This window comes from Lepisma saccharinum, chromosome 5 (assembly GCF_977018435.1).
Source record: "Lepisma saccharinum chromosome 5, izLepSacc3.1, whole genome shotgun sequence".
NCBI classification, from domain to species: domain Eukaryota; kingdom Metazoa; phylum Arthropoda; class Insecta; order Zygentoma; family Lepismatidae; genus Lepisma; species Lepisma saccharinum.
In genome coordinates, this window is record NC_139233.1 from 8,606,425 (window position 1) to 8,629,650 (window position 23,226).

General features: G+C 40.3%; 1 protein-coding gene across 1 annotated transcript in view; it reads right to left on the reverse strand.

Annotated features, from left to right (window-relative positions):
- LOC145987569 (capon-like protein) overlaps positions 1 to 23,226 on the reverse strand; it is a 344,902-nt gene that overhangs the window by 135,622 nt on the left and 186,054 nt on the right. The window contains exons 2-4 of the mRNA XM_083121917.1: positions 19,743 to 19,814; positions 7,930 to 8,022; positions 694 to 749 (exon numbers count right to left, since the gene is read on the reverse strand). Of these exons, the coding sequence (XP_082978043.1) occupies positions 694 to 749; positions 7,930 to 8,022; positions 19,743 to 19,814 (221 nt within the window). The remainder of the gene's footprint in view (positions 1 to 693; positions 750 to 7,929; positions 8,023 to 19,742; positions 19,815 to 23,226) is intronic.

Genomic DNA, 23,226 nt, shown 5'->3' on the forward strand with positions numbered 1-23,226 from the left:
TTTTAAACTAATTCACAAATGTTATGAAAGGAATCGAGTTATACCAGTTATATACCAGTACAGGTAGAGATTGCCCGGCAACAAATTTGTAACTTCTTTTGTTTTATTTCTAAACGCAATGGAATTTACATATACGCCACATGTTACATAGAACTTACGTTATTTCCTTTCAAAGTCGAAATATAACAAATTTATTGTGATTCGTTTTGAATTCTAAGACGAAAGGAACTTTCAAGTGACAAAAGATTCCGTAAAATGTTTCCAATAAAACTTCTTGAACATTTTAAATTTTACGTCACTTTTCTCTTACTTCTGTCTAATCTCAAACATAATGATGAATGGCCAATAATGCATTTCATCGTGTGTTGACCTTGAAACAACATGAAATTAATTCAAGACATTAAAGTCTGTGTTTAAATACGTAGGACTAGAAACAAAAACAAACCTGCATCCCACTTATGAGCAGCCGGAGTAAAAAATAAGCAGTATATATCTCTTTAGCTGCAGTTATTATAAATAAGTATTATATTTTCAATGTAAAGGAAAGTAATGAAAAGCTAATAATTTATTTAGGACAAGATTTTGACCAGTTCACTTAGAATTAGAAGGAATCTGGTGCTTTTGACTGTTGCTGTTAAAGAAGTGAAATGACCTTGATTCGCCAATTTTAGAGAAATGAGCTTTAGATCTTACCTGTAGATCGGATGCTGCATTATCTGTAGTTTGTTCTCGTCTAACCACTGGTTTTTCTGCAAGAAGAAGAAGTTAATTAAAAACTAATGTCTGTCTGTTGCTGGATGCCACATAACGTATCAACATGAAATAAAGGTGTGTGTTTTTTTTGGGGGGGGGAGGAGCTTAGAAATTTGATGTATGTATGCTTTGACACACTTGGTCAGGACTAGAATCAAAAATTACTATGTAAACCAAAGGAAAAATAATATAACTGGTCTCTCCGTAAACTGTTTGTAACAATAACAGTTCAGTGCATGTGTTTCATTTACAGATTCAACAGAAGTGTTCTATGCATGGTTTTCCAACTAAACAGAGTTTTATTTCTAAAGAATCAGGTCTGTATTAATGAAACGACGTCTACTGTTTTCAAAATTGTACATCTTTTTGCTCATTTGGCCCCCCTTTTGCCTCAGCGTCACATTGAAATTAACTTTAAAAGCTGTCAATTGTAATCTCAGGAACCCACAGTCCGTTTCTGACAAAACTCGACGCATTTTAGAGGTAAACCTTCCTTCCATCTATTTCATGTAACGTATACACTCCTCAACGTAACTCCCGTAACCACAAAATTAATAACAATAGTAAATAAATAAAACGTAATAGCCAGAAATAAAAATAAGACGTTGCTGTCAGGGGTTGACCTTGCTCAAAAGTCAACATAATTTATCCTAGTACACCCTGACACCTGCTTCTTGCAGTAAAACGAGGTTCTGGCTTTTTGTAATGTCGTGTTGTCCTGTGTTTATCCTCCAGTGTGCCGAGTGACCCTGTACAGCCTCAGCTTTTAACTAGGATGTTGAGATATTATCTTCGGAGAGAGATAGAGTAGTTTTGAGAGACTTCACACCGTATCGGCAAAACAGGCCGCACAAACGTTCGTTCGATTGGTGAAATCCCTCAAGCGACACGTGTCTTTTGTCGCTTGGGTGTGAAGTCTCACTTAGTTCTTCTTAAGAATAAATAAATGTATTACTTTTAAAAATTGAATGAGAAAGATTTAAACATTTATATTATATTTTATTGTTAGGGGCCTGTCCTAAACTTTGTCTTAGTTACAATAAAAAATAAATGAAAATAAGGCGGTTAATCCATGTCTTTCAGAGATATAGCTTTCATGTTGTAATTTTCAATACTGCCTGTGCCGGCCCCCGTGGCGGAGTGGTTAGGACATTGCACTACGACGCTAGGGGTCCTGAGTTCGAATCCTGGCCTGGGTGTGGATGATTGTGAGTGTCCATTCATCAATTTCATCATATCATAACTCATCCCCATCTTCGCAAATTAGCCAAAAGTGAAGTAAAATAAAGCAAATCAATTAATACTGGCCGTGGACATAATTCTCTTCAGAGCTCTTTCCATCAAGGATTTTTCCATCAAAACTGTAGGTCCAGTCCCGATTCTCCTGTCTGTGGATAAAGTGGACTTAAGAGATCAATGCAATTCTCTCCAGAGCAAGTTCAACTAAGCCATACAGAGCGGAACATTTTAGAAGGCACACACGCACGCGAGGGGAAAGGGGGGCGTGGGTTGAGAGCCGAGCGCTTCAAAGATCCCGCCTCCGTTCATTAAGCTACTGAGGAAGACTTCTCCTCCGAGAAAGCAAATTCCTGATTATGCGAGGGTTCACCCGATTAGGAAAAAAGACAGCCGTTGCTATGGAAACCATGATTCCATTTCCTCCCCGGCACAAAACAATTGGGGAAATGGCTGCTGGGAAACGTGCACAATTCTCCCTCTTTCTTTTCGTCTTCTTCCTTCCCGGAGGAAAAGATCAGGAAAGAGGGAGGAGAAAAAACGCGCACCTTCACGAGCAATCGGGCAGAGAGAAAGAAGCCATGAACTGATCCAACAAGTCTTCTTCTATCTCCCCAGTTGGCTTTTGTTTTCCATTGTTCCTGAGAGATCGTTGACGATAAGGGGAGCTTCCCCATTGTTGGAACCTTACTCCATTATCACTGGTGGAGATAATCGAAGTGAATTAAAAATAAATGAAAGAACTTTCAATTAACTAGTGACAGTGAAAACTAGCCCTGTTGCTTCCAATGGCTAGAAGTCGGAAGAAAAGCGAACACCATTGCTTTGCGAGGTATTCTAATCTAACGCTGCCAGGTCCAAAAAGTGTGCTTGAAATACGGTCTTGTCGGAAGTGACGTCACTAGCGAAGTTCGAAAGTTCCAATTTAACGAGCAATCGAGTCCACAGCACGAAAGAGTCGACAATGCAGTCTTCTGTACTTCACTAAGGACTGCGGATCGTCGTCGCTGCTTCACTCGTGCGCCTCGTTCACTTATTTTAAATCATGAAAGTCGAAAGTCGGCCAGTTGTTGGTTGTAATCAGTGATGTGCGTCTACGCGTAAACGATAGTCTACATTCTACACGTAGATTAGGTAATCTATGTAAACAACATGGCGAAAGGTGATAACTTAACAAAGGGCACCGTGGAATTAAAATAAAATTATACTGCGTATCAGTTGCTGATGTGTGAAGAGAACTTTTCATACTCTTTCTTTCAAATTCGAACAATTTATCACCTAGGAAGAAACCTAATATAGGAAATATTCTAGTGTTTTATGGGGAAAAGACCACTCTTGCCTCACGACTGCCATCTGTTGCTGTTTTTTGCATACTATTTATCTTCCTCAATAGTTGATGATTGAAGAGAAGAGAAATTTTGTTGTAAATAGGATTCTTTTCATTTCGTTAGGAACCAATATATTTGAAAATGTAACTTTCCTTTCATGAAAGCCTTGAAAATTAATATTAATGCACTTCAGATTGTCTACGTAGTCTATGTAAACTACAACCCAATGTAATCTACGCGTAGATTACGTGTAGACAACGCATGTAGACGTAAACTTATAGTCTACGGCACATCACTGGTTGTAATTCTTCTATTGTGTGGAAATGAAAATATAAGAACTGTTTAGAGTATTGTGTGATTTCTACGACGAAAAACCAGTGTATATAACGCGAGAAAAACAATGTGTTCGTAGTTCTTTCTATTGACCGTGCTAGGCGCTGCAGTCACCTAATCCATTTTTTTTTTAGTTTCCAGTCCAAGGCTTCAAGACTGAACTGCGAGACTATTCTCGAAGTACGCTCGTCTAGGAGCAGTATAGTCTCGATATTGGAAACTGTCTTGCGTTCGTGTCGATATCTTGCGTTGTAAGGAGTGACACTTTTCAAGCGACACCCAAATGTCAACCTCTCTTGCACGTAGCACACCCTGAACGCATTTTCAAGGCTCTGGCGTTTGTACGAGGGGAGGCTGATTAGTATTGAGCTAGGAGGGTGAAATTTGCAGGGTGTACTGGTCAATTCTTCTATATGTAATGGTGCCAAAATCGACTTTCTATGATTTTAACTTCCTTCATATGCAACAACATCAAACGTTGGGTTGCCAATTTTAAAACTGGCCATTTCAGTGTTGAAAGTGAGGAACTCAGTGGAAGACCTTTTTCTGTCTCTGTGCCTGCAAATGTGAAATCCACGACATGATCATGGAGGACCGACGAATATCAGCCAAAAGTATTGCTACATGTCTGGGAATATCACGTGATTGAGTTGGCTACATTATCCACAACGACTTGCAAATGCGAAAGCTTGCAGCAAAGTGGATCCCAAAATGTTGACAACCCAACAAGAGAAGAAACGTTTGGAGACTTCGGTGACTGTTTTGGAACATTTTGCAAATAGTGAGTCTGATTTTCTGAACAAACTGATAACTGGTGATGAGACATGGATCTACTGTTATGATCCTGAGACAAAGTAACAGTGGTTCCCCCCAGGCCAAAGAAGTTCTGTGTGCAGATATCTGCGAAGAAGCAAAATGGCAACAGTCTTTTGCGATCAGCATGGAGTTCTGCTGGTAAAATACCTCCAACAGGATAAAACCATCAATGCAAAATATTACTGTGCTTCACTGACGAAGTTGAGGGAAAGCATCAAGGAAAAACATCGGGGAAAGTTCTCCAAAGGCGTCATCCTGTTGCATGACAATGCCTCGCCACACACTGCAGGTGAAACAATAGCGACACTGATCTCCTTAGGCTTTCAAGTGTTGCCCCATCCACCCTATTCGCCTGACCTGGCTTCACCTGACTATCACCTGTCCCGGGTTCGATACCCGGTGGAAGCATATGGCACAGTGGTTCGGATCCCACTTTAAACTGTAAGTCCAGTCCCGATTAGGTTTTCTGTACATAAAGTGGACTTGAATACAACAATGCAATCGTGTTGTGTCGTCCCTATGTTTGTGATTGTCCCTTCATCCAATCTCATCACAAGGGCCCGCGACTTTATGTCCTATAAAACTGTAAAATATGTATGTAATTATGTCATATAAATTGGAAAATATGTCGTGAAAAATTACAAATATGTCAGAAAAATGCAGAAATATTCCCAGTAAAGCCGAAAATATGCACAAAAGTACTCTCGAATTTCTCCCATACCCGATAGAGTAGAGTAGGGGCTGTAATGTACCTAATGTTATTTTTACTTTTGACTGATTTTTGTGAAAAGCGAAAAGGGCAAAGAAATGAGAACGAAACTTCTTTACTTCCCGTGCAACAATGAGAGAGAACATTTTGCCTCAATAATGTTTGCATGGCTATCAATTGTCGGCGGGATAAAAAAAAGTGGGGTATTATTGTTCTGTACTAAGAAAAGACGGCACCTTTCTTCCTCCGTAATGTCCATATCCTGCCATCGACAATATGAACTATCCGTTGTGCTTAAGCTACGAAGGAAAAAAAAATGAAATAACCGATTATGTGCGAGAGAATCACGAAATTATACAGAAACATGTCTTATTACAACAAAATTGAAGAAATATGTTGTAAAAACGCGAAATTGGTATGCTTTGTCAAGTTTGTCTATTTCGGCTGATTTTCATCAGATATGTAAAAGATCTCACCCCAATATTAGATCCGAAGCCAATTGGAAAATATGTTATAACAAAGTCCCGGGCCCTAATTATCACCATTCATCCTCATTTCCGCGATTACCCGAAAGTGGAAGAAGGCGAAGTAAAATCAACTAATTCAATCGTCTCGATATCTGAAACCTCTCCTACAAGAACTTGGAGAATTGGTCGTTCTATCGGCTTCAGAATTATCAGTATCCGTTGCATGCTATATCTGTGGAGAATTTCTAAAATGATCCACGGACTTATGAATCACGGTGTATAATAATAATATATTACCTAAAAAGGAAGATACTCTTCCAAGCAGACTAGCCGTTTAACACTGTCCACATTCCTTTCCCGTCGCAAGGACAGCATTTCACCCCCCTCCCCCCATCCTTAAGCAGTGCTCTATAACAGCGTAATCAGGAAATGGAATCCGCCCAAATGTGGCTTTTGTGGGCACTGCCCTCTATCGGCTGGGTTCATTTCGCGATCCCCCAACGATGAAATTCCCTTTGATGTAGGAACTTCAGCGCTTACTGCGGGCCTCGTTCTGGGGAGACCAGTTTTAATCTTCCTCTCTTCTCCCTTGGACTTCCACGTCGAGGTAAAGCAGTGTTTCTAAACCGTTTTTGAGCAAAATGTCCATCTGCGAGAGATGTGCAGCCGGCGGCAAATTGTCCATCACCGCGTTCGTTCTCTTTGTTTTGTGCAAAGCGAGGATCGGGAACCGACAGAAAAATTACAAGGAAGAAGAGGACAACGTCTATTCCAGCATCAGTATAACTCCGTCGCTCACAAACACAAAGGGAGTGAAACAAAAGATAATCAAAACAGTGGACCATTTGCTCCAACCTGCTCATATTACAATTTTCTGATAACAGGAGGAGAGTGATGTTATTTTTCTAGTTTTCAATTCAAGAAAAGGCGTTGCCATATTTACAAAAATAAATTCGCGGTGGCTCAGTCGGTAACGCGTCTGACTACCATGCTAAAGGTCCCGGGTTCGATCCCCGGCCGGTTCAAATCCGGGAACTTTTCTAACGGCGCCCACCCAGCGTCGAATAACATGGGTACCTGGGGGAAACCCTGGGGGGTAAAGGCGGTCAGGGTCGTGATGCTGATCACATGATCCCCACTCACGACCGGATCAAGAAAGCGTAGAGCGTTACCCTCACACCCCCTATACGCCTTCATGGCGTGGTGCTAAGCACAGGGGAGCACTTTACTTTTTTTTTAATTCCAGAAGTATTCTTTCACCGAAATTAGTGATATTATATTATTTCACATGATTCTGAAATTATGAGAAAATTATTGTATGTATAGAAAATAATGTGGCATAATGTAAAGAAGGATTTTTAAAAATAATATATATCTCTAGCCTTCATGTTGATTAGTGTACAAGTTCGATGCATAGAATCCAACGTGGCTGATGTTTTCCAAAACGGCGCGTTTTCTGGAGTGAGAAATCTTGGAAATTTTCAGGATAAACTCGGGAATACTTCAGAAACACATAGACTGTTTCGTTTAGACCAAAATATGTCTATTTGGAGCTGAAGAGGTTAATGCAAGAAGGACATATCCCACACTTCTTCAAAACGGAGAGAGAACCTTATTGTACTGAGAAATCAAATCTCCCAACCACGGTTGCTGAAGTCCAGGAACTCATAAAATCTAATGTGTTCCGAAGCAGGACCGGAACCTTTTTTCTCGCACAATTTAAATTCGGTCCAAGTTGCGTATTGCTTCATTTCATACGGAACTTTGACCGTATTTAAATTGATCCAGAAAAAAGGTTCCTGAACGGAATTGCAATATTTACAGACGAAAAAGTTCTTTCCAAAACCCATTTTAACTCCTGGACCGGAATTGAATTTATTATAAATTCCTGGACCTTTAAAAACCCTCCTCCCAACATCTGACTCACATAATAGCAGAATGGAGAACATTGGGGCCATCCAACAGCCTTGTAATATGCAATATGCATACGAGATTCCAATGTTAGTAAACATATAACTTTTCGCGGTATTCTTCCTGCGTTAACTTCTTCAATTGTTCAACATTCATCGACTTGCATGTCTTGGACAACTTACATTTACATAACAATAACAAAAAGCAGTTATGAACATAATTAGCGAATGATGATTTGCGGGAAAGTCTTTTTAAAAATGGAATTACAAATGGGTAAAGATATAACTTTACAGGCAAAGATGATCACAAAAACATTTTTCACGTTCGTTTACATCTAGTGAATATTCCTGTTTAGAGTGATCGCACAGCTACTAACCTTCTTTTTCTTCCGCAGAGTGACACGTACGCCATCTACAGACACTTCGATCGTCACTTTTTTCTTCTTTATGCCCTTCGCCTTGAACTCATACTGGAAAAGAATATGGAAAAAGAACGTAAGTAAAGGCACCAGAATTGAATTCCAATTACAGTGTTTTTTTATATGCAGTATGCTGGTTGATAAATAACCAATAATAATATTAAGGCACCTGATAGGTGCGTGTCATAGCCTACTGACACCACAGAAATATCAAGAAGACTATCTCAGAGATCGTTTGGTTTGAAACTTAAAATACCGTATTCATTCGAAATTAGGGCGCACCTTTTCTCTGGCTTTTGATGGTGAACATTTAGGCACTTCTTTCATTCGATGGCGTCTTGTACCGGGTGTTTCATAAATACTTGAGGGGTTACAAATATTTATTGCAAGTAAATTATTGAATTTACGTTAATGAAACCAGTCCAGAACGGACGAGGAACTCAAAACAGTTTTTTTTTAACACGTACAAATGTACAATGTGTGCAGCACGGCCATGGGCGGAGTTTGAGCTTTTGCTTTCGGGAGGCCGGACTCTGATAGAAGCATATGATGTACCTGAGGGTTGTTGAATATCCCATAGCTTATAAGGGGTCCGGAGACCTTCCCCCGGAAATTAAAAAAACAACAACTTAAAAACTGAGTTTTAGTCCTTTTAGATTTGAAAATGTTAAATCTCCTCGTTTAAGTAAACAAATATTAATTAGTATACGATTATTACATTTTGCTTTTCATTAATTTTTTATTGATACAATACTCATATTACTTTAAAAAAGTTACGGTATAATAGTAAGCTTCAGAAATTTTAGAAAAATTAAATTGAAAAGTTCTTTCGATGCCTCAGCAGTAACTGTAGACTGTAGTTATGTTACGTTTTTCTTTCTTCAAACTGTACACATCAATCAAATTGTCTAAAACCCACTATTGCGGCGCAATTACCGCACATGCCATCATGCCAAACGTCAAGATTTTCGGTATGGCTTCATAACAAAAATGTAGTAATTGCACTTCATTATGTGTTACTTTTTTTACTATTTTTTAAGTTGGGGGTCCAGGCCCCCCTGGCCCCTCCAGAACTCGGCCTACGAGCACGGCTGACATGGCACACATCAACACAATAGTCTAGTTCTTGCGTCACTCGCATCAACACGGGCCTATCTATACTGTATATCGCTGCGATGATACGCTCCCTTAGGGCTGCGATATCATGCAGCATCGGTGAGAGTAATACCCACTCTTTGATGCAACCCCCACAAAAAAGAAGTCACACGGCGTTAGGTCCCGTGATCCTGAGGACCAAAACATTGCACAAAACACTATGAGTGATGTGGCTGATTTGAGTGTCGCCTGGCGGCAGGGATGTGAACTCTCAGCTTAACAAAACATACACGCACAAACTGTTTGCGTTCCTTGATCGTTCTCGACTGGTTTCATTAACAAAAGCTCAATAGAATAACCCTCTCAATTATTTATGAAACACACGGTATATGTCATGTATGAATAAATATACCTCGGTATAAGTGTAATATTGTAGAATGTAGTATTTGCCACTTTCATTATGCAAGGTTTCTCGCCGATATTTTACCGAAATACCTGTATTGATAAAAATTACCCCTAACAAAAATTTTCATCCCTTTAAGTTTGTGGTTTGATACGTGAGGAGGTTGGTTGATTAGCGTGTAATAAGCGAGACCCATTTTCAAGACTCATGACCCGCAATTACTTGTAAGTTAGTAATTCTCAACATGAATCTTTATAGAGTACGTACGTCCCTATATATACCACGTCTGTAATAAAATATCTGGAAAATGGCAAAAACATTCAATAAACTGATGTATTACTAAAGCCATTTGTACGTACGTTCATGTACGATATGGAAGGCATTAACTTGTTACTAAATTAAATTTAAAAAAGGGAAGATTGCTCGAAAATCGAGCACAAAAGGCAGAAATACAGACAGGCAACAGCCAGTGGCATCTATCGTCAACTCCGTCCACCTCGCACGTCTCGCTTGTCGTCACCAGACTCGCTCCCCTCCTACGCACGCCATTCATCTCAGTCGCCGAAAATAATGTTCTCCCGAGAGAAGGAAACAAAAGATATTGAAACCGCCGACGGGAAGGTTTCTTTGTAGAACAGGAAAACAAATAGCAACAGGAGAATTGCTTCTGAAGCGACGAAGTTTCGTAATCTCACTTGGTGTGGGCGTCTACTGAAAAAGATGTAGCTATGTATAACAAGACATTATCATGACCGAAGAACTTGCTGAATTGACACAAAAACTGCAAATATCTGTCGTCACGTATCCTTTCATTTTCAATTCTTTATTTGCGTGAGTGAGGTTCAGCCTGAGTCCGTTCTGCCACCTAACCTGTGGCATGGATTACATTTAGACGTAAAATTCTGATATGCGGTTACAATATTCACACAGTACAATATAAAATTTGCCATTTAGCCACAGAATACTACTAATGATCAAATTACTGTTACACATATCATATGGATAAAAAAATGTAAACAAAAGTGGTGAAAAGACAAATATGGGTCATTACATGTGAAATCAACAAGGTCCTCACCCATTGGCGTATATATAGTCCCCGTAAGGCAGGGGGGGGGTTCACTTTTGGTATGATTAGGGTTGCTATATTTCATAAGTGAAAATCCGGGACACTGCTGACCTGAAGTTTGTTGGGGAGCGAAGGGGGGAGGGGGAGGTGCTGGACCCGACAAAAGTTGTGTGTAAGTACATATCCATTATCATATTCTTTACACTTCTTAAAAAGAAACAGAAATCTATTTCGAAGTATATATCCTTGACATAGGCGTGTACAGACCGCTCTGATTAGGGGCGTGGGGTGGCAAAGCGTTGATGAAAGTTCAGTCTGAAAAAAAAAAACTAATTTTATCTCACTCTTTTAGTTTTATTGCATTGAGGGCGTGTGTGTATACAGGGTGTACCAAAAGTCCCATTACCCCCCCCCCTTGAATTGTAGACAATCCTGCGAAATGTTATTTTAACATAATGCGTATGATGAGAGGATGGTATACCATTAAATCAGACCAATGACCACCATTTACTCCAGAGGATCTGTGTGAGAACATAGAAATGTTTTGCATTCTGCGTATGTGACAGTATTCTTTGGATATTGTCCCTGAAATATCTGTTAACATCCTAACCCGCAGTTTTTACAGGATAAACTAGTTGAAGGCCGCGAGTGGTTCCTGAGAAGTAATGGACATATCACAGAATGCGCACTAGTTTAGCTCACGTTTCATGGGGGGAGGGGGGAGAATGATATACAAATTTATTCTACGAATGCTTACGTCATTGTGACAATGGAGTATATTTTGCAGACTAACGAGGATCTGGCGTATAGAGACAAAGCCAGTATAATGGTCTGTGAAGTTTTGGGCTGTGTCCTACGTTTGTGATTGCCTTTCACAAATTTCGTCTTAACACACCTTTCATCCTTATTTATGTGATTACTCAAAAGTGGAAGAAAAGCGAAGTAAAATAAATACATCAATTGGTCATTGTGTCCCTGCGTTTTTCAATATTTCTTCCTGAACGAAAATTAATGTTTCACCGATGTAATGCATCAATATAGCAATGTGAATTATTATTTTCCGTCATCATAGTGTGCTTAATCATTCCTTAAAGCATAGACTTTAAGGCTGTTGTCCTTAGTGTAAACGATCTTAACTGTGTGGAAGTTCTTATGTAGGCAAACAATGGTTAAGAGTAAATCCCAATTGATTGTTAGAAATGTAAAATATTATAACTCTGACGTGACGCATATTAACTGTTCTTAGCTCGCTGTCAAGGAACGATTTCTCCTAACTAAAAAGGATTCCGGCCTCCGTGGTAGAGTGGTTAACACAGCTTGCTTAAACACCGCCTTGGCATTGTGTTCGTTCGGTGTTCATTGTGAGTGTCCCTTCATCAATTTCATTATTTCATCGCTCATCCTCATCGTCGCGTTTAGCCAAAAGTGGCAGAAAAGCAAAGTAAAATAAACCAAATCAAACATAAATAAGAATCTGAAGGGAAAAATATTCCATTACCAAAAATAAAATATATAAATATACAGTAATTACTTTATTGACACTGCAGTTTTTTTTGGCAGTGTGTAGCTGTCTTAGGGTCGTATGTTCGAATTAGCCGACCTCAAAATATACGAAGAGTGAACCATTAATGGAAATGGGGATGCACATTTCTATTACTTTAGTAAGCGTTCAGTCGTAAATCCTGTGGACACAGTGTGATTTTCGTGCAAGAAAGGGCTCCTGGGACATCAACTAGGTCGACGTTTACTTATAACGTTAAGAGGGTATGGATTTCTCTCAACAAGTGCAACAAATGTTTATGGTCATGGAAATTATTTATACAATTTCTTTGGGTAACGTCGTTTTCTACCTCTTGAAATTAATGGTGACTGGAGATGAAAAAACACACGTGGCAGATTGTAACGTGCTTTGAAGACAGAGGTCTTAGGTTCGAACCATGATTAAGGCATGTTTGCCCCATCACATCCATGTTATCAATTGGTCAATCATTCTCATCGCCACGAATTAACCAAGAGGCAAAAAGGCAACGTAATATATCCTAAACAGAAAAAAAAATACAGAAAAGGGGCAAGGAAATGCACATATCGTGCCGAGTCGAGGTTGTGTGTTGCAAGACGGAAATGTGTAACAATTATCGCAAGAGCACGTTCAATTATACTGGGTGAGTCTTTTAAAAGAGGCCCGGTGGAAAATGTGCTCCTTGCTTGTAGGCAACCCAGGTACACCGAAGAGAAGAGCGGGGCAGAACAGTCCAGGATATGTCATGTCATGTCATGTTGTCGAATATGCTTGGCACCGATATCCTGGACTGTTCTCTAACCCGCTCTTCTCTTCGGTGTACCAGGGTTGCCTACAAGCAAGGAGCACATTTTCCACGGGGCCTCTTTTAAAAGACTCACCCAGTATTAGGGCAGAACCATATATCACACAATACAGGTGAAATTGTTGTAGGTTGACGTGAACTGTTAATCTGCCTAAACTCTTAAAATACTCTAATATCAGGTTTTTTGATCCACTTATTATTTCAATTTTGAGGGTCTTCATGACCGAGTGCTTTGCATACTGCTCTATGAAACCGGAGACCCTATGTTCGATTGATTGATTTGCTTTATTTTACTTCGCTTTTTGTGCCACTTTTGGCTAAGTTGCAAATATGGGGGAGGCCTTCCCGATGGCGCAGTGGTAGCATCGTCGCCTTGTGAACAAGGGTTCCCGGGTTCGATACCCGGTGGAGGCACATAGTGGTTCGGATCTCACTTTAAACTGTGGGTCCAGTCCCGATTAGCCTTACTGTGCATAAAGTGGACTTCAAACACAAACTCAATCAATCAAACTCAATCAAATATGGGGATTAGTGACGATATGATGAAATTGATGAATCGACACTCACAAATCCATGCCCAGGCCAGGATTCGAATGCGGGACGCCTGGCGTCGTAGCGTGACGTGATAACCACTCTGACACTGGGGCCGGAATCTATTTTCGAAGCGTGGGTAATATTTAAGAGCTTTTTGCGTTCCTTCATTTTTTCTGGTCATTCCAACATTCGTCCTTATCGTTGAAAGTAAACAAGAGGAATATAATATGGTCGTAAAAATAGCAAAGTTACCACATATGCCTGTCACGTGCCGAAAGAAATGGCCTTCCGACCTTCTTTGCTCGTTTTCTTTTTATATTTGTTTTAGAGCTAATGACAAAAGAGAGAAAAGAAACGAAACAATGAACAACCTATTTTCAGTCATGAAGGAAATAAATCGCCAGCTCAGAACCTGATTTCTTGAAAGCTCAAAATGGACAACAAATATTTCTTCCGAGGCCGAATGACCACAGAAAGAAACGCTGTGCTAATTCCTGGGATGACTCATGGTTAACATTGCTCTTCTGTGTGGTGTTCACGACTGACAACTCTGCAGCTCTTCCTTATCTTGCATCGAGTTTCGGCATTGACGCTGGAGTGTTTCAAACTCAATATCGGTTTTTGTTTGTTGCTTCCAATCTAACTGAGAGGAGGGAGATTTTTTTTAAAGTTCGCCAGTGTACACTTTGGTGCGAGGTTTCAACATGTCTCTCATTACTAGAGCCCGGAAGTTTGGCAAAATGCCTCTTTTTATCTACTGCATATATTGATAAAATGTTTCCGGATATACGTTTTTTACGTTGTTTCGAATGTTTTAGAAGCCTTTTCATTTTGCCTATTTTGCCTATTTGGGACCCCACTGCCTATTTTTTAATTATAATGCCTTTTTTTGCCTTTTTCAATGAAATTTGAACATTTTTTAAAAAATTGTGTAAATAAATTATTTTTCTCCCAAAAAACGTTGTTGGCATTTATTTTTCTTCCGTTTATTATGTGAATAATTTTCGCCATATTTAAGTAATATTGAACTCACGTATGTTTCAACATTGCTGAAGGAGAAAAGTGTGTTTAAAAAAAAAAATAGTATTTCATGCCGAGTTAAGATATTGCCTTTCCGTTAACATGTCCTTGTGAATGATTGACTGCTGAAAACCTGTTGCAGAACACCTGCACAATTACGTCATCACGTCCATCGTCCGTGTCAGGAGGTTATTGACAAGAAACAGCACTAATACCTAAGGGCCTTTGCATGGATTCCAAAATCAAGTTCTCTATCTTTAGTTTAGTTCTGCATTTTGGAAGGAAAGGATCGTGTAGTTGTCATCATGCCGAAATTTAGTGTGCTATTAAGTGGTAAGTTACATGGTTACGTGCATGAATTTGGTGAAAGCACATTTTTGACAGATGGTACTATTCTTCTCTGCAAGATATGTGAAAAACATTCAACAATGAGAAAAAATACTTTATATCTCAGCATGTGTCAACAGCAAAACATAAATCTGCAGTTGCCAAAAAGGTTGGACAGAAGAAGATATCCCTAATTTCAACAGTGGGCACTTCATCCAACAGGCAATCTCAGTTTTCTCTTGAACTGTGCAAAGCTTTCATGGAAGCAGGGATACCTTCCTGGAAAGTAGAAAACAAGTCACTGAGGAAATTCCTGGAGAAATACACTAAGGAAACGGTGCCGTCGGAATCTACGCTGGGGAAAACATATTTAAGCATCTGCTACGAAGAAGCTCTGCAAATAATTCGTGCTGAAGTTGGTGGAAAGAAGGTTTGGATTTAAACAGATGAAAGTACTGACGCTATGGGACGCTGAATAGCCAGCGTCATCATAGGAACTATGGAACCAACATGCGGAGAATCCTCGTCATTTCTTCTCACGTCAGAACAACTAGAGAGAGCCAATGGTTCGTCAATAGCTCAGTTATTCTAAAATTACCTACTTCTGCTCTGGCCTGATGGTGTACATTATGATGACATGTTACTTTTTATCAGTGATGCAGCTTCCTATATAAAGAAGGCTGCCATAGCATTGAAAATTCTCTTCCCGAACATGCTTCATATCACATGTGTAGCCCACGCAATGCTCAGAATCGCCGAAAAAGTTAGTGTTGCACCCAGAAGTGGACAGGTTGATTTCGAACACAAAGAAGATATTTCTGAAATCTACCTCTCGAACCCGAACATTTCAGGAATTTGCACCTGAGCTTAGTTTACCTCCGCAACCAGTCTTGACGAGATGGAGAACCTGGATGTCAGCAGCTATATATTATGCTAACAACCTTCAAAAAATCAGTGAGGTGATCGATGCTCTTCCAGAAAATGAAGCGGCTTCAATTCGTGAAGTGAAAAAACTCCTGTGCTATTCAGAACTGAAGAATGAACTGTCGTTTATTTTTGCACATTATGGTGCATTGCCAGAGACAATTACAAAGCTAGAAAAAAAGAGGTGAGACTCTTGTAGCATCCATGAAAATCTTCGAGGAATCTATGCAGCAGATGATGGAAGTGTCAGGATAAAAGGGGTCAGCTGATGTGGATAAGTGCAAATGGGTAGTGAATGCAAATTATGACTTGAAACAATTGAAAACAATTTGTGATATTCTTAAAGGTGAAAATGCTGTTATCGAAATGAGTCCAGCTACATTTGCTTGTTTTATGTATGCTTCATTAACATTTTGCCAGAAATTATAGATAAAAGTAAGTGACTTTCAAATGTGCCTTTTTCAGTTTATTTTGCCTTTTTTCCCATTTTTAGTGCCTATTTTCCACATTATAAATGCCTTTTTGCCTGCCTATTTTAACGAAAATAAATGCCTGAACTTCCGGGCTCTACTCATTACCTTCACGGTGAATGCTTTGTTGTAGATTGAGGGGCCCGTGTCGCTTGTCACTTCGGTGTTAAACCCCTGTGTCACGTGGCGCATCGGTCTGGAAGTTCTCCAACATGCTGGTGACAATAGAGACAAGAACCTACGTAGAAAAGAGAGTTGTTTGTCTCATTCTGCCCATCCGCTTCACATTACCCGTGGTACTATATCTGCTTTCTTCATGTGATATTACACGAACCCTCAAATCTAATGTTGCCTACCTCCATAACGGAATGGTTAGCATATCAGGTGTGGCTGGCTCGAACCCGGCATGAGTGAGTATCCATTCATCAATTTATTATCACTCATCTTCCACTTCGCGATTAGCCAAAAGTGGCAGAAAATCGAAGTAAAAATAAACCAAAATCACGCAAATCTAATGTTACGTGGACAGTACAAACAACCACAAGATTTCAGCCACCGTTAGACAACCTTCCCTAGGTAGAAAATGCCGTGGTAGCCCACCTGTAGATTCTATGTTTGTTAATTCCAGTTCATTCCTTTGCACCCGTTGCCGAAAGCAACCCGTAACGGTAGAGCACAATACGAACAGCAGTAATTGGATTGCTCTGATCCGAGAGCAGTTTCTACCTTTCCCATTAACCAGATGCGTCTCACCTGAGGGGGGAAGGGGGGAGCGGCTTCAGGGAAATTAAATTATGCATTTAAGAGCCGTTCCACGCAATTCTTCCCTCCTTACCTTTCGCAAGGAGAGAGAAGTCTACGGGGAAATATTCCTCTTTCGGAACTTCCGTTGCTAGGCAACCGCCGATCAACATTTCCATTCATCGCGGCAGGGAAAACATATCGGGCCGATCGGAACTCGCTCATCGAAAGCTAATATCGATCTGTACGAAGGAAGGAAGGTCGTCTTTCGTTAATAGATTTATAAAACTGCAGGACGCCACCTGTTAATGCAAAGAAATCCCTAACTTGGTTCAGTAGTGCAAAAATAAAAAACCAGGACCACAAACTCCCTATATACTAATGTAATCTCGGCGAGTGAGACGACTAGAGACACCTACCAAAACATTCCGAACTACTGTTTTCACGAAATATTATAGAAAGCCATCAGCAAATAATATATAAAATCATCAATCAAACTAATGTTCTCTCTTTTACCGTGTTCTTTGGTGTCAAACTACCTACAAGTAGGTAAATTTCCCATATCCGGAAAACGGCTGAAATTTGCTAGTTCATTTAACTTCAATATTCGTACTAACGTATTCTGCACTGAGAAACCTTACTGAAGGTGGCATTTCGCTTTTGTCACGGAAATAATCTATATTTTCGACGTATGAAGTAAGTTTTGTTCGTTTATTTTCCCCTTCGGTAACACGCTAAATGGCGGTCACAGTTTCACTAGTCGGCATGCAGTGTTTTCACCCCACTCCACCCAAAAACACCTACGTAGCCCCACAAACCATTGACGCATAGCCCCACGAACCATTTCCGGTAAGGTTAGGTTAGGTCGAGTCACGTTTAGGTTAGAATAGTTAAAAATTAGATTAGAAAAAAATGCGTACCCCAGACACCATTCTCGCATAGCCCCACAAACCATTGACACATAGCCCCACGAACCATTGACACATAGCCCCACGAACCATTTGCGGAAACGTAGCTTCTTCAGTTACAAAAACACGTGTTTGTAAACACTGACCGGAATTACATCACACACAGGCAACATCCGACTGGAAGAAAATGGATGCATGCAGCAGTTTTCGTGCATCGGTCACACATTTATACCGAAAAATACATGATTTACCGGCAGAGTTCAATGAACGATGCGAGAAAACACTTCCCCGAACTTCCACAACTATAAAGAAACTGCATTCGGTAAGTAATTTCTCCTGTAAATTTGAAGAAATCCGTTTTCCGGGTATGGGAAATTTACCCTTCGATACAGAAGCAAATTTACCAATCTCATTCAAAGTATTACTGGATGTATCTATTCAGTTATTACTAAGATTCTCACTTAATCTACTGAACTGCTATCTGGTGGGGTGTTTAAATTGATATGCTTTCTTAAGGCTTGGCTGGACCTCTGGAATTCCATCTAGAGCATTCACGCGAATCTTTGTGTGGTTTTCTTTCGCTGTTGTCCAGACATTCACATTAGTTGATGCCACGAAACTACTGCAAATATCTATAAAACAGCAAACCTCACTAAGATTCCTTGAATGTTCTAGAAGGAATTCTAAGCGCAGACGTAATTTTTCAGAAGTTGGAATGAAAAGCGGTTTTTAGAAAGGAGACGAAATTTCGAAAACTGCTTTTCTAGCCTCAGCCAAAGGCCCAACGTCATCTAAGTATGTGCTTAGCATAGAATGGGCAGACAGAAGAATAAAGACATTCGCCACCAGCACCATCTCTTGGAGAAGCTCAAGTTAAAAGACCCACTGGACAACACAATGCATATAGTTGAAATTTCTTTCGTCAGTCCAGTCCAGTACAATCCATATCTTCGAAATTATACACAAGTGCTTATCAGGGAGTTTTACAATATCTACACCCACGTGTGTTCTATCTGTGGTGTGATTATTTCCACAGAAAATTTACTTTTCAGTCCGGCCACTTGGCGTGCACATCGCCCTGCTGCCCCTGTAGATTCTACGAGCTGCTACGCCTTAGAGCGAGTTTGGTTGCATAGATTTAGGCGCTTATGGATGTATGCAAGATACCCCCGAAGTGTTACGCAAAGGAAAAGGCAACAGTCCTATGCTAGCTTCAAAGACAATCTAAAATTTCTAGTAGTACAGCACACATCCTACAGATGTCTCTGTCTTAGGCATATTCCCTTCATGAATACATATATAATACTTATATCTTCTACTTCCAGGAGGAAAGAAGTTAAAAATATGAAAATTTCAAAGGGTGCATTTGTATAGTTTAAATGGGAGGAAAAGTGAGTGTGAGAATCAAGAGATTCAGGATTTCTGGACAACATGGGAATGATCGCGTGGCATTTATTAATTACTTACTTCATGAACAAAGACAAGGATTATGATTTTTATCATTCAGCGTCGCGTTTCTGCCACTTTTGGCTAATCGCGAAGATGAGGATCAGTGATAACGCGATGAAATTCATGAAAGGACACTCACAGATAAGACCCATGCCTATGCCTCTGTCTGTCTGTGTGTGTGTGTGTGTGTGTGTGTGTGTGTGTGTGTGTGTGTGTGTGTGTGTGTGTGTGTGTGTGTGTGTGTGTGTGTGTGTGTGTGAGTGTGTGTGTGAATAATCGAAAATTTAACCAAACTAATGTTAATGTTTTACATCTCCGTTATCATTATTAATGAATGTCTTGCGTGATTGTATCAGTTAAATTACCGAAAGCATTAATTTCGGCAGGTTCTTATTCATTTGGTTACAACTGCACTCAGGCTGTGTGAATTGCATTGTCAAACTTCAGTTTATATGTCGCTGCAATTGGGCTGTTGTGTGTCTAAATAATAAATAAGCAACTGACACTCACCCGTATCCTTCGCATCGCGGCGACGATTTCCACCCGACTGGTTGGCCGAGGCACATCCAGTGTTCCAATGTACTGGAAAAGAAGGAAAAATAAATATTAGATAATGGATTGATTGGTTAATTACAAAATTGCATTCGCACATTTTGTCATATATTGAGAAATTATGAACAAAAAACATTGAGAAGTGTGGCTGGCGAGCCTTGATGAACGATAGGTGCGTAGTGGCTGCGCATGGTGTCAAGACCGGGTGAAAGATTGCCAAAGTTTGCTATGAGTTCACTTTATCCGCAGATAGAGTAAACGGGACTAGTTCAACTGGTGTTCAACGGTCCTCCGGCGGAAATCGAACTAGAGAACCCCTTGATTACAAGTAGACAGGTTAACAAGGTGGTCAAAATTAAAGTTACCTTACTCAGAGCCGTCTGGAGTAGGGATGGCCAGATCCGGATAAGGAATTTTCGGATCCAGATCCGTTTTACAATCCCACATGCGCTTCTTTGGAAAGTACGAATGTGTTTATAACATATTGTTACCTGCTAATATACATATATATGTAATATACATACATACACACATATAGTATATATATAGTGTGTGTGTGAGCGATTTGTAATTAATTAATACACTTACAAGGAAGGTCTAAGACTCCCCCTCCGATTTCCATGAAACTTGGCAGGTGTATAGAGGACCCCCCCTCAAATGTCAAGATGAGGAGAAATTGAAGTGGGGATCTGACCCCGAAACCACGTAAATATGGCATAGGAAGAAACAGGGGGCATAGGGCCTCTCTATACACCTGTCTCCTCATCTTGACATTTGAGGCGGGTTTTGCCCCTAAAACAGTTTTTTAGCCGAAACAAAAAAAACACGTATTTCTTCCTTTGGGCCCCTCTATACACCTGCGAAGTTTCATGGAAATCGGAGGGGGACACTTAGATAACCTCTCTTGTTAGTCTTACACTTTGTAATTATATAACACTGCATATATTATAATGTTTTATTTTAATTTGTAAAACTGTAACTGTAGAACAATTGTATAATTTTTGAATAACATTTCTATCTTGTTACATGTGTTAAAGGTTTCATCCTGGAATGGAATGTCTCACATTTATGTGTGTTTCCATTTCCAATACATTCGAATGAATACATATTCGTTTCAATGGCATTTACAAAATCACCTCTGACATTTTATGTTAAACAAGTAAAATTATTTTTGTGCACGAGTGTGTTAGCCGATGCGTAGCAAAGTATTTTAGGAACAACACTTGAAAAAATTCTTGTAGGACTAACTAATGAAAAATTTCTTTGTAATCGAAGATCATAATATCTTTTAAGGTGTGGTAATATTATAATGGGATTGAGATACGAAACTCTCGGATCCGGATCCAGATCCGTAACTTTTGGATCCGGATCCGTTTGGCCATCCTAGTCTGGAGCTCGTTCCAAGCAATACATTACGGTGCAACTTCGTACAGAACCAAATTTTCACAATCACGTTGAAATGTGGCGCTGAAGTAGCAATAACGAGTAATTATGTCGGTGCAGCAGTATTCAATATGCGCCATGCCAACGTAAATTACCCTTTTTTAGCGTATCGGAAAATTCACACCGAAGCGACAGGCGACACGTGTCCCTCGGGAACGAGCCAATAAGCAGCAACGCTTCACACCGTAGCGGCACGGCAGGCCGCACAAGCCTGCGTTCGATTGGTAAAATCGTCAAGCGCCACGTGTCGCCTGTCGCTTTGGTGTTCACTCTGCACGAGATAACAGCGCCACATTTCCACATGGTGGTGAAAATTGGAACTATATATATATATATATATATTTTCGTCAGCGTTCGGTTCCTCACGGTCTCCGCAGCCTCTTTACAAAGTTTCGGTGCAATCTGTTGCTTCGAACGGGCACCAGAGGGCTCTGTAGGGCAACTGTAATTGTGGAAACCCGGTACTACCACGTTATCGAAACGAGCACGGAAGAGACTTAGTTGTCTCTCGTGTCGCTTCGTGCGTGATGAGGTCTCTCTCGCTCTCGGCCTACAAATACATAGTATTTATAAGGACCACAGCCCATGTATACAGGGCGATTCTGAACAATGGGGACACATTTCAGGAGCTGATTACAGTCAGGACTAAAAAGAAGTCCATATGAACATATGTCCAGAAATGCATGTGTTCCAGGATAGACGACAACAACAGTCGTCATGTTGGGAGTTCTTTGCAAGCACCTAAAAAGGGGCAAGAAATGCATGCGACGGGCAGTTTAGGCACATAATTGCAAGTATAGGAAGGAGCACAACAGTTACGCCACCGAGGCGGACCGGATTGCGATGGATAGGAGCCTAGTAAACGTTCCGCATTTCATGTTCTTTTGTATTTTTACGAATTTTCCAAAAAATGTCAAAAATCGACATTTTGAGCACTTGGAAACGTGAATTTTGGTCCGTTTGGGAACATGTGCATTTCTCGCCGCATGTTAGGCAACGATTATACTGCTCTTACGAGGGCTCCATGCATGATAACGGGTGGCGTCATCTATTGTGCATTTCCAGACATGTGCTCATAAGGATTTCTGTTTCGTTCCTTGCGCTATCAGAAGTCACCTCCTGAAGTTTGTCCACATTGTTCAGAGAGAGAAAATAAGAAAAAGATAAAAAGAAAAGACAGGAGAGAAGAAAGACAAATAGAAGGACAGCGAGGGCGAAACTAAGAAGCCGTGAAGAAAATGGCGTTGCCATGGAAACGAACTCGAGATTCGGAGGAGAGCGTCAAAGTAGCATCGTTTGACTTTCGCCTGGAAGATCCTTAGGAGGGCCGTAACCTGTTTGCAAAGCACTCCGAGAAGGAGAGAGAGAGAGGGGGGGGGGAGCTTCTCCATCGACGCGGACGACCGCAATGGGGCCACCTCTTAAAGGAACCGCGGTTTGAAGCGAGTTTACAAGGCGGTTTCAATTCATCGACGCTCGGAACGATCTGTTGTTCTCTGAAGCTTCCAGATGGAGGAGGGGAGCCCTGCTTTATCCCCTCTGCCTACTTACAAAGGAGAGAGCATTCTCAGTAACTGCAGCGACATGCCTTGTGTGATATACGGACGTTACCGAGACTACAATTTGAAAAGCGACACGAGGCTTATGTCAGACATTCTTCTCATGTTCGAGATTTCTGTAGACAAGAATGTAAGATTTCTTACTTGATCAATTACGATTTATTTATCTTAATTATTTTGTCTAGGTGGATCCACGGATGGAACAAAGAGGAGAAAAACAGGATAAGGAATGAGAGAATGGGAGGATAGAAAATTTCGGGTAGGGCTATTTGGGAATAAAGATAAATAAACAAATTTGTATGAGTAATATGTAGTAGGTTTTCTGAGAATGGATGGTATTGTCTGGTGAGGAAAGTTGTTCTATACTGCTGGACAAAAAAAACCGGACACTTGCATTTTTTGTGATAACGCAATGGGTCGATAAAAGCTCTGGTACAAGG